This window comes from Myotis yumanensis, unplaced genomic scaffold (assembly GCF_028538775.1).
Source record: "Myotis yumanensis isolate MYYU_CA2020_CCGP unplaced genomic scaffold, mMyoYum1.0.hap1 SCAF_8, whole genome shotgun sequence".
Lineage (NCBI taxonomy): Eukaryota > Metazoa > Chordata > Mammalia > Chiroptera > Vespertilionidae > Myotis > Myotis yumanensis.
This window is the reverse complement of record NW_027223759.1, coordinates 6,213,919-6,227,032: the sequence shown is the minus strand read 5'-3', so window position 1 is coordinate 6,227,032 and position 13,114 is coordinate 6,213,919. Positions and strand designations below refer to the sequence as shown.

At 53.5% G+C, this 13,114-nt stretch overlaps 1 protein-coding gene across 7 annotated transcripts in view; it reads left to right on the top strand.

The window, feature by feature from the left end:
- Window positions 1–13,114, top strand: part of HECW2 (HECT, C2 and WW domain containing E3 ubiquitin protein ligase 2) — a 257,430-nt gene that overhangs the window by 142,763 nt on the left and 101,553 nt on the right. For all 7 annotated transcript variants that reach the window (XR_011472368.1, XR_011472369.1, XM_070421739.1 and 4 more), the window contains 3 exons: window positions 4,387–4,487; window positions 4,914–6,266; window positions 7,660–7,755. Coding sequence is in view for 5 of the 7 variants with exons in the window: in XM_070421739.1 (XP_070277840.1) it covers window positions 4,387–4,487; window positions 4,914–6,266; window positions 7,660–7,755 (1,550 nt within the window). In the remaining 2 variants the exon portion in view is untranslated. The remainder of the gene's footprint in view (window positions 1–4,386; window positions 4,488–4,913; window positions 6,267–7,659; window positions 7,756–13,114) is intronic.

The window sequence follows — 13,114 nt, the reverse complement described above, 5'->3', positions numbered from 1 at the left end:
GGGGGGGGGGGGGGGTTTGCACAGAAGCAGCTGAAATGATGCTTTCACCTCCAGCCCAAGGCCTTTGCTCACTGATGAGAAGTGATAACACATCTCTTTTAAAAGTGGAAATGCTCCCACATGAAAACGTGCAGGACGAAGCGCTCTGACTTAGTGATGCACCATTTGGGGGTGTCTGTCTTTTCCAAGGTGGCCTGCCGTGAGCATTTCTGCACCACATCAGCTGGGTGGAGTCTTTTGGAATCTCGCTATAAAGGCCTCTCCCCAAGTTCCCCAAGTCAGGATCCTGGTGTCATGTCGACACCTCCCTGATCCGGGTTGATCCCTTCCGGGGAACTGGTTGACGGGGGAACTCCTAGACATATCCATTCACCCAGGCAGCTGTCATTTACGTTTGCTGTCTCTGAGCCTTTTGTAAGCTGTGAATAACGTAGGTAAGAAATCATAACATGCCTCCACCCCTTGTTATAAATGGCCTGTCGATGTGTACACGGCGAGGACCAGCAAGCGCGGTGACAATGGCGCCTGAGGCGGCACTCGGACCTTGGTCATTGTAAGAGAACGTGCTGAACATGTGGCGGTTGTAGTAGTCATAGCAGTAGCCCCAGCAGTAGTAAGAGGAGTAATAGTAGTAAGAGTAGTGATAGTAGTGAGAGTAGTAAGAGTAGTAATAGTAGTGAGTAGTAAGAGTAGTAATAGTAGTGAGAGTAGTAATAGTAGTGAGAGGAGTAATAGCAGTAAGAGTAGTAATAGTAGTGAGAGGAGTAATAGCAGTAAGAGTAGTAATAGCAGTAAGAGTAGTGATAGTAGTGAGAGTAGTAAGAGTAGTAATAGTAGTGAGTAGTAAGAGTAGTAATAGTAGTGAGAGTAGTAATAGTAGTAAGAGGAATAAGAGCAGTAAGAGTACGGACAGCGGCCGTGTCAGTGTTGGCAGCCTTAGTGGTTGTGCTATCCCAACAGTACTAGTGAACAAAAGAGAGGCCGAGACTCGCTCTGTGGCAGGAGTTGAGCACGTGACACGCATTAGCTCATGTCATCCGCTCAACAGCTCTGGGAGGTGAGGAATGTGCTTGCACCCATTTCAGAGATGAGGAAGGAGAGGCTCACCAGCAGGTGGCAGAGCTGGGAGCTGAGTGCGGGTCAGTCTGCAGCCCAGTGAGGACCGGCAGGAGCATCCTATGGTCCAGCGGCCTGAGGGAGGCGGGCACCGTGTTCCCCTGCAGCTGACTCACGGGGCTGGCACCACCGCTTCTATGGGCGTTGTCTTTCTCTCCTGATGAATAAGGTATTTAGGCCAGGTCATCTCTAAGACGCTGTAGAAATCTGAAACTAAGGGATTCCAATGGATTCTAGTTCTCTGGCCCTCAGAGGTGATGGAGTTTGGGGTTGAGCCAGCCCACAGGAAGTATAAATCACACTGAAATTCTAACAGTTAGTTTATCAGATACAAGCTGGGAGATAGGCTTTTTTTTTTAATTTGTTATTTTTAAGAATAACATTGATTGTTGCTAGTGGAGATAATGTACTTTGGGAAGTTTTTAAAATTATTTTTAGGGTTTATAGAAAGTGAGTGATTATAAAGCGTGAGAATGACTATGGGAAATGTAGCTACCATTTAATTTATATAATTATATAATTTACATAATAAAAGGTGTAATTAACAAATGAGACTCTACTTATGGCAGAAGTGTTCATTGACATATGTCAGTCAGAATGATCAAGGAAAGATAAAACCTTGTCAGTGTGTGAAACTTGTTGACTTGCTGGCTTTTCATTTAGTCTTCTTCTTTTTTTTTTATTGATTTCAGAGAGGGAGGGAGAGAGAGAGATCAATGCTGAGAATCATTGATTGGCTGCCTCCTGCATGCCCCCTCCTGGGGACTGAGCCCGCAACCCAAGCATGTGCTCTGACCGGGAAAGGAACCCATGACCTCCTGGTTCACAGGTCGACGCTCAGTCACTGAGCCACACAGCTGGGCTCATTTAGTCTTTGAAAGATCATGGAGTCCACGTGTCCAGCCTGAATGGACAGCAGAGCAGAGTTACGAAATATTTCTGTACACGAACAGTGAGAGCATTGCCTGATGCGGAGGCCCAGGGATTGGCTTCATTAAGTAAGAATGACACATACTACATATTAGTAGGCCAGATGTTAGCTTCGAAATACATGTTTCTGATCGGATTATTGCTTCCCATCCGGTAATCGCTACTTCTTGAAAAATGCCGGGTCTCCCTTACTCTGTGTGGGAGGCCGAGATGGTCGGACACAGTGGGGGCTCACAGGGGCAGTGCAGGGTGAGCCGGGGCTCCTCGAGATTCACCTGCTTTGGGTGCCTTTGCGTGAAGCTGGCCGTTTTCAGGGAGGGCGGGCTTGCCTCTGTCCGGGTGCGTCACGTCCAGGCCGCGTCATTGCTGCGATGCCATCGGTGAGGAACGCTCCAGGCAGCTAGTGAGAGCTCCTGGGCACTTATTCCCCATAATTAGAGCGCATGATAGTGTATCATACACCGTTCACAGTAATGTGTCCCCGCCAGAGGCAGGATGAGTCAGATGGGATGTGGTGAGAGCAGGGCCGGGCTTCCGTGTTAGGTGAATCCCTGTTCTGACCCTGGCTCTGTTCCTCCCTCGTGTCTGGCCAGGGGCAGGTTGCTTCTCCTCCCTGTGCCGTCGCCTCTGGCCAACAGGGCCTCCCCCAGAGCATGCTGGGAGGAGTAAAGAGAAGAAGCAGGCAGAGCCCCCAGCGGAGCGTGAGTGACACACAGGGAGACTCAGTTTGGGGGAACAAAGCAGTTTAGAAGCATCAGTCAAGACAAGAAAAATCCTCGCCACGTTTCTAGGGAAGAAAAAGAGAAAGGTGAAGGGTATAGTATTGTTTTATGAGATTCTTGCTATGGGGCCAAAGAACTTCATGGGAGCTGACCTGGGATTGCACGTTAATTAGCACGTGCTCTCTTCCACAGATAGCGGCTCCTTAGCACTGTGCTGAGGAGGCGGAGAAGCACAAACAGTGATGCAGATTAACCCTTAAACCGCCTGTTGGGGCCCTGCGCTGGCTGTGCTGTTAGGCGCGGTGTGTCCTGCAGCTGCCAGCAGAGGGCAGTGTGAGAGCGGAGATGGAGTGATTGGGGGCCAGGCCAGGGTTACTTTCCTTATTAAATGTAGGTCAGACGCGGAATGAAAGTGGCTTGCATACCAAGAAATGATGTAATTGCAGTTGACATTGATAAATAGACACGGAATTGAAAAGACAGACAGTTCCATCCCAGAGGAGGCTAGGAGCCTGAGCCAGGAGCCGAGGTGGGGCAGAACCTGGGCCTGCCCACATGCGGTCCCCTCAGCACGCCTGCCAGGGCAGCAGCCAGACCCACCCCAGGGGCACATCCAGCTTCTCCAGCTGCCCCATCCCCATCGGCGAGGGCCAGCTCCCCCTTACTGTGCAGGTGGACGGGGAGGGTCAGCGCCCCGGCCCTTCACTCAGCAGGAGCAGCTGTCAGGGCGTGGCCGCCACCTCCTACCCCCCAGCTCCCATTCTTCAGAACACAGTGCCCCCCAGGACCGTGTGCGTGCGAGAGCCCTGGCCTGCGGGTCCTTCCAGAACCGGCTTCCTGGTGTGCTCAGTGCCAAGGAGCCAGGCCCACTGTGCCTGCACCTGAGCCCAGAAACCCCCTCATTTCAGGCCTTTCACAGCTCCTCCGTGATTCTCAAAGTGTCCTCTCCCTGGGCACCCTTCACAGTGAGGGAGCGAATCAGTGGACTTAAAAACACACACACACACACGCTGTATTGCATTTTCTGCTTTTACTAATAATTTTCCTTCTGACAAGATTTCCTTTTTTAAAAAATATATTTTTATTGATTTCAGAGAGGAAAGGACAGGGAGAGAGAGATAGAAACAGCAATGATGAGAGAGAATCATTGATCGGCTGCCTCCTGCACGCCCCACAGTGGGGATCGAGCCCACAACCCGGACATGTGCCCTGACCGGGAATCAACCGTGACCTCCTGGTTCATAGGTCAATGCTCCACCACTGGGCCACGCCAGTTGGGCTGACCAGATTTCCTTTTATCTAAGTATTCACTTGTTCGAGTGAATAGTATTACACTGGACTCAAACGTGCCTTTGAGCCTTTTATTTTCTTACTAGGCCCGATGCACGAAATTCATGCAATGGGCTCGGCCCTCGCAGCCTGGGTTGCCTTGTCTAGAAGGTCGTCTGGACGGTCGTTCTGCTGTTTGGTCTAATTAGCATATTAGCTCTTTATTATATAGGATGAGTCTGTAAGTGTTAAGAGAAGTACATGGGATTCGGGGCGGGGTGGGGGGTTGTGGGAAGAAGACGAAGGCTGGCACCAGTGTAGAAGGACGAAAACCCTTTCTCCTCTGCAGCGACCAGATGCTGAGCTACAACCTCGGCAGAAGGCTGCCCGCCGACCACGTGAGCGGGTACCTCCAGTTTAAAGTGGAGGTGACGTCCTCCCTGCACGAAGGTGAGATGCCGGGATAAGTCTCTCCCTGTGGGAAAATGCGTTGCGTCTTCCCTGTCAGTTTGCATGTGCATAGGATCAAATGGGTGTCCTGTTCTGAAAACAAAAACAGCGACCGGGTGATGACCTGGAGGTGGTCACGCAGCGCTGAAGAGCCTGCTTGTCAGAAGCGTCTCTCAGGTGCGTACGCCTGCATGTGGCGCCGGGCGGTCGCCTGTGCGCAGTAGTGAATGTGTGCACCTGGTACCTCAGAGTGACCGGCAACAGGCAGTTCCCGGTGAGGCGTGAGTCTTAGCGAGTCGGTGATGCTGGGAAGAGGACTCCGGGGGGAGGACTGCATCCATGAACTGATGGTTGACGAAGGGATAGGACATGAAAAGTTAATTTAAGAGAGGGCTTGGTTTTGATGAATGCTGCTTTCTCCTTCAGATGCTTCCCCGGAAGCCGTGGGCACGATGCTCGGGGTCGGCTCGGTGAACGGAGACCTGGGCAGCCCATCGGACGAGGAGGAGATGGCCGGGGCCCACCCCGACGGCCCAGCCTGCTCCAACGGGCCCGTGTCTGAGGAGAGTGCCGAGGGGACTCCCAAGCACTCCTGCAGGACTAGCTCCACCCTGGACATGGACTCGGAGGATCTGACCTCCATGTCCTCAAGGAACTCGCCGCCCCGCGGACGCCAGGACTCACTCAACGATTACCTGGATGCCGTGGAACACGGAGGCCCTGCCAGGCCGGGCCCCGCCCCCTGCGCCGAGCGGCCCGTGGGGGCCTCTCCAAAGCTGAGGAGCAGCTTCCCCACTGACACAAGGCTCAGTGCCATGCTCCACATCGACTCCGACGAGGAGGACCACGAGCTGCAGCAGGGCCTGGGCTCCCCGTCGTCCCTGGAGGAGGAGGGGGGCCTGATCATGTTCGGCGGGCCATCGAGGACTGACGACGGGAGCCTGTCCTCTCAGACGAAGCAGGAAGACACCCTGCTGGAGAGCGAGGACGCCCCCACGCACGATGCCGCTTCCTTGGAGGGGAAGCCGGAGAGTCTCCCCGAGGAGCTGGCTGAGGGCTCCTCCCCAGCAGGCCCCACCCCAGGGGACAGCGAAGAGGGTCCAGAGTCTCCACCCGGCGCCGACCAGGACCAGGACGGCACTGAGCCCTGTGGCTCCCAAGAGGTGGACCCACCCACGAGTGGGGCAGACACGGGCACCCCGGACACGTCGGGAGGGAGCCGGAGGGCCACCAGTGAGACCGAGTCCCTTGACCAGGGTTCGGAGCCCTCCCAGGTGTCCTCTGAGACGGAACCCAGCGACCCCGCCCGGACCGAGAGCGTGAGTGAGGCCAGCACCAGGCCCGAGGGCGAGAGCGACCTGGACGGCGCGGACAGCTCCTACAACGAGAGCGTCACCACGCAGCTGTCCTCGGTGGAGACGCGGTGCTCCTCTCTCGAGAGTGCCCGGTTCCCCGAGACCCCGGCCTTCTCTTCCCAGGAGGAGGAGGAGGACAGGGCCTGTGCGGGGGAGCCCCCCAGCGGCGGCCCCGCCCGGGGGGCGCAGGAGGCCACGTGCGCCCCTGGGTCCCTGCCGGCTGTGCACATGCCCAGCGCCGAGGAGGAGGGGCCCGGGGCAGAGTCGGCCCCCTTCCCCGAACAGGACGAGGGCGCGGAGGTCTGGCAGCGGAGGGGCAGCCTCGAGGGAGCAGCTGCCGCTGTGGAGAGCCAGCCCCAGGAAGAGGGCGATGCCCAGGCGGCTGGTGAAGGGGCCGCTGCCCAGGAGGAGGGCGCCACTGGAGGTAGGAGGTGGGGGACAGCATGGCGCTTGGCTCAAGCAGCCTGCCCAAGAGGCGTCTGATGGTTTTGTCCCTGAATGCAAGTTATACTGCAGGCTGACTGTGGCCTGAATTCTTCACCCCAGGGCTCAGTGGTTAGCATTGTTAATATTTTTCAATGGACCTTTTATGCTGAGATAAGAGGCCTGTCAAAGAAGTCTTGAGACTCAGATGATGGATCTTGAGGCTCCGCCTCAGGAATACGTTATGGGGACCTGCTCTCCCCAGGAGGATGGCCCATGCGGGGGGTGTGCTGGGAGCGCCCCGTCCACACAGGACAGGCAGGTGTGAACTGCATGGGCACACACATGCGCAGCAACTAGGCCCTTGTCTGGGCAGCATAAGAGCAAAACCAAGCGTCCTAATGCATCTCTGGTAGGACCGGAGTTTGTAGATACAAAACCACGCAGGCCGGCAGCTTCAAGGTCAGGGTGACCCGCAGGGGTTTTCAGGGACCTGAAGGTTCATCTGCTCGTGTGAGACTTTCAAAGGAGGAAGGAGTGTGGGCTTGGCATCAGGTGTAATGTTTTTGCCGTGTCTCTGAGTGTCTTGGGGTGCAGATGCACACGTAAAAATTGTATTGTGTGTCAACGAATGTGGCTCAATAGGATGATTCCTTAAAAAATGTTCCATTATAGATGCACCAGCAAATCAAAGGACAGTTTCATCGGCCTACATAGCACAGACTCAGAACTGGGAAGGGTTTTCTTATTCTGAAATTCATTTTTTAAAATATATTTTTATTGATTTGAGAGAGAGAGGAAGGGAGAAGGAGAAAGAGATAGAAACATTGACGAGAGACAGACATCAATGGGCTGCCTCCTGCACGCCCGCTACTGGGGATTGAGCCCACAACTTGGGCATGTGCCCTGACAGGGAATCGAACTGTGACCTCTCGGTTCATGGGCCAACACTCAACCACAGAGCCACACCAGCCGGGCTGTAATTTATTTTCCTAAAGTATGCCCCTCCTTTTCTTCCTCCTCCTTCTGTTGTTGTTTTGTTTCCTTCATTACCTTGTGGCCATATACAAGGTGACCCTAAAGCATTAGTGCATGACCAGGACAGGGATAGGGTGGGGAGGGTCCGGGGAGAGGAGGGGAGGGACGGGTACAGATGGACATCTCTCAGGAACCCTTTCCTGACTCAGCATTCACCTCCTGTTTTATTTCTGGGTCTTCCTATGGGAAATGAGACTCGAGAGAGAAAGGAGACCAGCCCCACGATGTATGCTAGGTTTTTAATACAATATTATACTAATGTGTTTCCATTCTGTGTGCTAGTTTTGTTTTGTTGTTTAAGGTTGTTGACACTGAGGCGGGAGTAGAACCTGGATAACTTTTACCTTTAACCCTAGGTTCCCAGGCCAACGGCCACCAGCCTCTGCGCTCGCTGCCGTCCGTGCGCCAGGATGTCAGCCGGTACCAGCGGGTGGACGAGGCTCTCCCACCAAGTGAGGACTGTTGGCTAAAGGGCTCCCCTGACCAAGGGGGGCAGGGGTGACAGGACCCCGGGGACCTGAAAGACGGATGCCCAGGCCCCTGGAGGGGGCGGCCTGGGGGCTGCCACCTGACGCAGCCAATGTGGTGTGTAAGGTGACCTGTGTGGAAGGTGACCCCTGTCAAGGTGACCCCTGTGGAAGGTGACCCCTGTGTGTAAGGTGACCTTGTGTGGAAGGTGACCCTGTGTGGAAGGTGACCCCTGTGGAAGGTGACCCCTGTGGAAGGTGACCCTGTGGAAGGTGACCCCTGTGTGTAAGGTGACCCCTGTGTGTAAGGACCCCTGTGTAAGGTGACCCCTGTGGAAGGTGACCCCTGTGGAAGGTGACCCTGTGGAAGGTGACCCCTGTGTGGAAGGTGACCCTGTGTGGAAGGTGACCCTGTGTGGAAGGTGACCCCTGTGTGGAAGGTGACCCCTGTGGAAGGTGACCCTGTGTGGAAGGTGACCCCTGTGGAAGGTGACCCCTGTGGAAGGTGACCCCTGTGGAAGGTGACCCCTGTGTGGAAGGTGACCCCTGTGGAAGGTGACCCCTGTGGAAGGTGACCCTGTGTGGAAGGTGACCCTGTGTGGAAGGTGACCCCTGTGTGGAAGGTGACCCCTGTGGAAGGTGACCCTGTGTGGAAGGTGACCCCTGTGGAAGGTGACCCCTGTGTGGAAGGTGACCCCTGTGGAAGGTGACCCCTGTGGAAGGTGACCCTGTGTGGAAGGTGACCCCTGTGGAAGGTGACCCTGTGTGGAAGGTGACCCTGTGTGGAAGGTGACCCCTGTGGAAGGTGACCCCTGTGTGGAAGGTGACCCCTGTGGAAGGTGACCCTGTGTGGAAGGTGACCCCTGTGGAAGGTGACCCCTGTGGAAGGTGACCCCTGTGTGGAAGGTGACCCCTGTGGAAGGTGACCCTGTGTGGAAGGTGACCCTGTGTGGAAGGTGACCCCTGTGGAAGGTGACCCTGTGTGGAAGGTGACCCCTGTGGAAGGTGACCCCTGTGTGGAAGGTGACCCCTGTGTGGAAGGTGACCTTGTGTGGAAGGTGACCCTGTGTGTAAGGTGACCCCTGTGGAAGGTGACCCTGTGTGGAAAGTGACCCTGTGTGGAAGGTGACCCCTGTGGAAGGTGACCCTGTGTGGAAGGTGACCCTGTGTGGAAGGTGACCTGTGTGGAAGGTGACCTGTGTGTGGAAGGTGACCCCTGTGGAAGGTGACCCTGTGTGGAAGGTGACCCCTGTGGAAGGTGACCTGTGTGGAAGGTGACCCCTGTGGAAGGTGACCCTGTGTGGAAGGTGACCCCTGTGGAAGGTGACCCCTGTGTGGAAGGTGACCTTGTGTGGAAGGTGACCCTGTGGAAGGTGACCCTGTGTGGAAGGTGACCCTGTGGAAGGTGACCCTGTGTGGAAGGTGACCCTGTGGAAGGTGACCCTGTGGAAGGTGACCCCTGTGGAAGGTGACCCCTGTGTGGAAGGTGACCCCTGTGGAAGGTGACCCCTGTGGAAGGTGACCCCTGTGTGGAAGGTGACCCCTGTGGAAGGTGACCCTGTGTGGAAGGTGACCCCTGTGGAAGGTGACCCCTATGGATGTTGACCTCTGTGGAAGGTGACCCCTGTGGAAGGTGACCCCTATGGAAGGTGACCCCTGTCGAGCTCTGTGCTGTTGAATGAAAGGGCAGCTGGGAACAGTAGGGACCTTCGGGCCCGGGGTGTAAGTCGGGCCTCAGGGGAAGAGAATCAGGTGTGTCAGATGGAGGGTATGTTAGTGGGATTATAATACATGTTTTAATGTGTGCCTAATGGCGGCCTGCATTCTCAGTTGGTGGGCAGTTTGGTTCAGTCTCTTAGGAAAAGCCTGTCTGTGTGATAGACGGCTGTTTAGTCACTGGCAGCGTTTTAAATCACTAAGTCCAGGCGCCTGGGTTTTTCGTATACAGAGAGGTGTTCGTCATTTCAGACATTAACCATTTACTTGGAGCATGACCGTGGTCTGGGGACTTGAAAGGTATTTAGCTTCTTCCATGATCAGGAAGCGCATATCCCTGGAAGGCTGAGGGCTGGGGATGCTGGGAGCTAGCTCTACACCTGCAGTCACAGGTCTAGTGATGCCCTCGGCCAGGTGTCACCGGGGCATAATCTTAACACGGTGCACGCCCCTGGGATTCCTGAAAGCAGTATTTCCCCCGGAGAGCAAAGCATTTTGCTGAACAAAAGTAATAGTAGCCACTGCTTTTGGGATCATATTGTTGGAAAAGACATTTTTCTACCGTATTGCTTTCCCTTCTTGGTCACTCCCTCTCACCCATCTTATATGTGATCCTGTGCACACACCTGGATAGCTGAGGGCGGCTATTCCTAGGAAACATGTATTTTAAGCAGTTTTTAAAAATCAACCAAGAGATTAATCCTTGTGTCATCATAAGCAAGAGGAAAGAGAGGGAGAAAGTACTCCCTTATTGTCAACCCTGGGAGAAAAGCTCAGAGGCAGGAAAGAAAAGTATTCCCGGGAGATACTTAGATCTCACGGGAGGAGAGTGAATTGGGAACACCAGGGGCGAATTCCGAGGAGCTTCGTGTAGATGCGTGTGTGGGTGCGTAGCAGGTAAACAGAGTCACGGGGCCTGGAGGAGGCACCGCCTCGCATCGCATCCCTGTGTGGATAGATGGCGGCCTCCTGACCATATCCAGTTGCTTTGATTTTTGCTGGACCGTGATTTCGGCCTCTAGACTGTATTTTATAAAGACAGGTCCTTTCCTGCTGAAATGACGACCACTCTGTGATCTGTCAGTGCATTTCTGTACACGCTGCTCTTTTCATTTCCTAAACACATTTCAGGATTTTAAAAATAGGAGCCATTGGTAGTTCATTTGAATAAGTGGATCTATTCAGAAGTGAAAAGGCCATGCAATAGTATATCCGATTTAATGAGTGACTGATGAATGGGAGGAAAATTCGTAAGAGTTGTTTCCTCGCGTTCAACTTGCAAAAATGGATGGGGGTGGTTATGTGATACTGGATGAGTTAATGGATTGAGGCCAGAGCGTACCTGATTCCTGCTCACCTCTGTCCCCACACCGCTTCGTCTCATCCTTCAGATCTTCTGTTCAATCTCACAGTTTCTACTGTGTTTAAGGCTAAGGAAACTCTGGTTTTCTAGGGTTTAAAAGTGAGTTTTGAGAAAAGAATGGATACTTTTTATCTAAAAAGCGACTTTCTTCTAAATTAAAGATCAAGGCACAAAATATACAGCTATTTGAGATCCTTTACAACTTTTTATTCAAACACATGAGGCAGAGAGGACCTCAGCCTGCTGCACCCCCAAACCAGTGCACCTGTGCCACCAGCCCCACCACTGGCACCTCCCAGTCCTTTCCCTCCCTTCCTGTCACCCCTGAAAGGGCAGGGACCTGCTCTCCGGGCTCCAGAACCATAGATCTGATCCACTGACTTTTGTACTTCAGACCAATATTTCTCGGGGAAAATTCTTATTTAGTTTGTTCAAGGAAAAAGTTCCATCTTTGAAGACAAGTTTTTTTGCTTTTTTTTGGTCAGAAAATGGCAATGTGCTTACTTTTCGGCTTTAGCTGCCAGAAAATTTAGCCAAATTGTAGTCACAACCTTATCTGGGGGGCTTGGCAGCGTCTCTCTTCTGCTTCCTGCTCGTTGCTTTCGCTCTATATCCTGTTTGTTTTTCATTGGAAGCGGCCGCACACATTCCCGGGGAGGGGCGGCCGCTTGTGTCCATGGACGTTTGGTTTGGTTTGATACAGTAGAGCGGATGCCTGGAGTATGGCAGCTCCACTGAGCAAGGGCCAAGATGGGAACACTCGGTTCTCTGAAACATTTGGGATGGGAACGTATGCAAGGAGCAGAGCAAAACAACGGAGTGGACCCCAGGGTTTGGAAAGTGGGCCCTGGAAACGCTATCCTGTGGCTGCTCCTCGTCAGCGGGTGGCAGGTTGGAAGTGTCCTGTTGAAGGGGGTGCGGCTGGGCCCGAAGAATTCAGACCCGGTGGGCTGGCTCGCTGGCTCCTTGTGCGTCTGTTACCTCGGGGCCTGAGTGGCTTTGAGGGGTTTGTGTTGTCTGTGTGGTGCTTTTCTCCAGCCCAGTTTTCCTTTCTTTTGCCACATGTCAGACATCACCATGTGTTGAGATCAACGAAAAAAAGACCTTTCGCTCCCTCCCCCTCCTCCCCCAGGGAGCCCTTCCTGATTGTCTGGTGCCGGCCGGGGTGGCGCATGCAGCCTTGCCAGCCCTCGGACTTGGGGAATACTTGCCCCGTTTGCCTCCAGAGCAGTGCCATGGTGGTCGGGGCAGACGTGCTTCCGCCCGGTCCCCAGGGCGAGGCCTGTGGTCTGTGGATAAGCTGCGCAATCACAGGAGCGTTTTGAAATAATCAAGCTGCTTAGGAGAAAGGGGCTTCTTAATGTGGAAAAATAATAAGGATAGAAGTAGAAATGTGCGAGGACTTGCCTGGTTAAGGAGCAGACCTCGGCTGTTTTCCCCTGTAAATTACTCTTCCCGACTGCCACCGAGACTAAAGTTTTGCCTTTCAAAAACATGAGCTCACACTCTGGGTATTTTACTGGGGGAATAGCCTTGGACAGGGTTACGGAGCTGGGGCGTGTGGCTCCGAGGACCCGTCTGCCAGCTGTGTGCACAGAACATGCACTTATAGGTTTGTTTACAAAGACGCACACTTAATCAATGAGACCGCTCACGCATACAGTGAAACAGTCTTTTAAAACATCGCACTGATTGGGGGTGGGAGGCAAGTAGTTACCCTCGCTCTGACGATGTGTTCATCTTTGGAAACGTGCGAATGGAAGTGCGGAGCCAGCGATGCTGTGTGCCGACTGGGTTGCATTCTTTCCTTCTGAAGACTACTTACTAAAATTGTGTGTAAATATGCATGTGGAAGTTTCCAGCAGTGAGACTTTTTTTAATTTTTTAAAAATTGGTTTCATAGAGAGAGGGAGAGAGAGATAGAAACATCAATGATGAGGGAGAATCATTGATCGGCTGCCTCCTGCCCGCCCCCTACTGGGGAGGAGCCCGCAACCGGGACACGTGCCCTTGACCAGAATCAAACCTGGTACCCTTCAGACCACAGGCCGACGCTCTATCCACTGAGCAAAACTGGCTAGGGCCAGCTATGAGATTTTTATGTAAGTTGGGGGGAAAACAGGAAAAAAAATCTTGCTTTGGGGAAAACAAACAGCAATACCAATTTTGATGGAAAAAACTTAGAGCATTAGGATACCAATGGCTTGTATTTTTAAAATACTGGTACTCATCTCTGAAGGATGAGTGTCGTGGGCAGATCTGTAC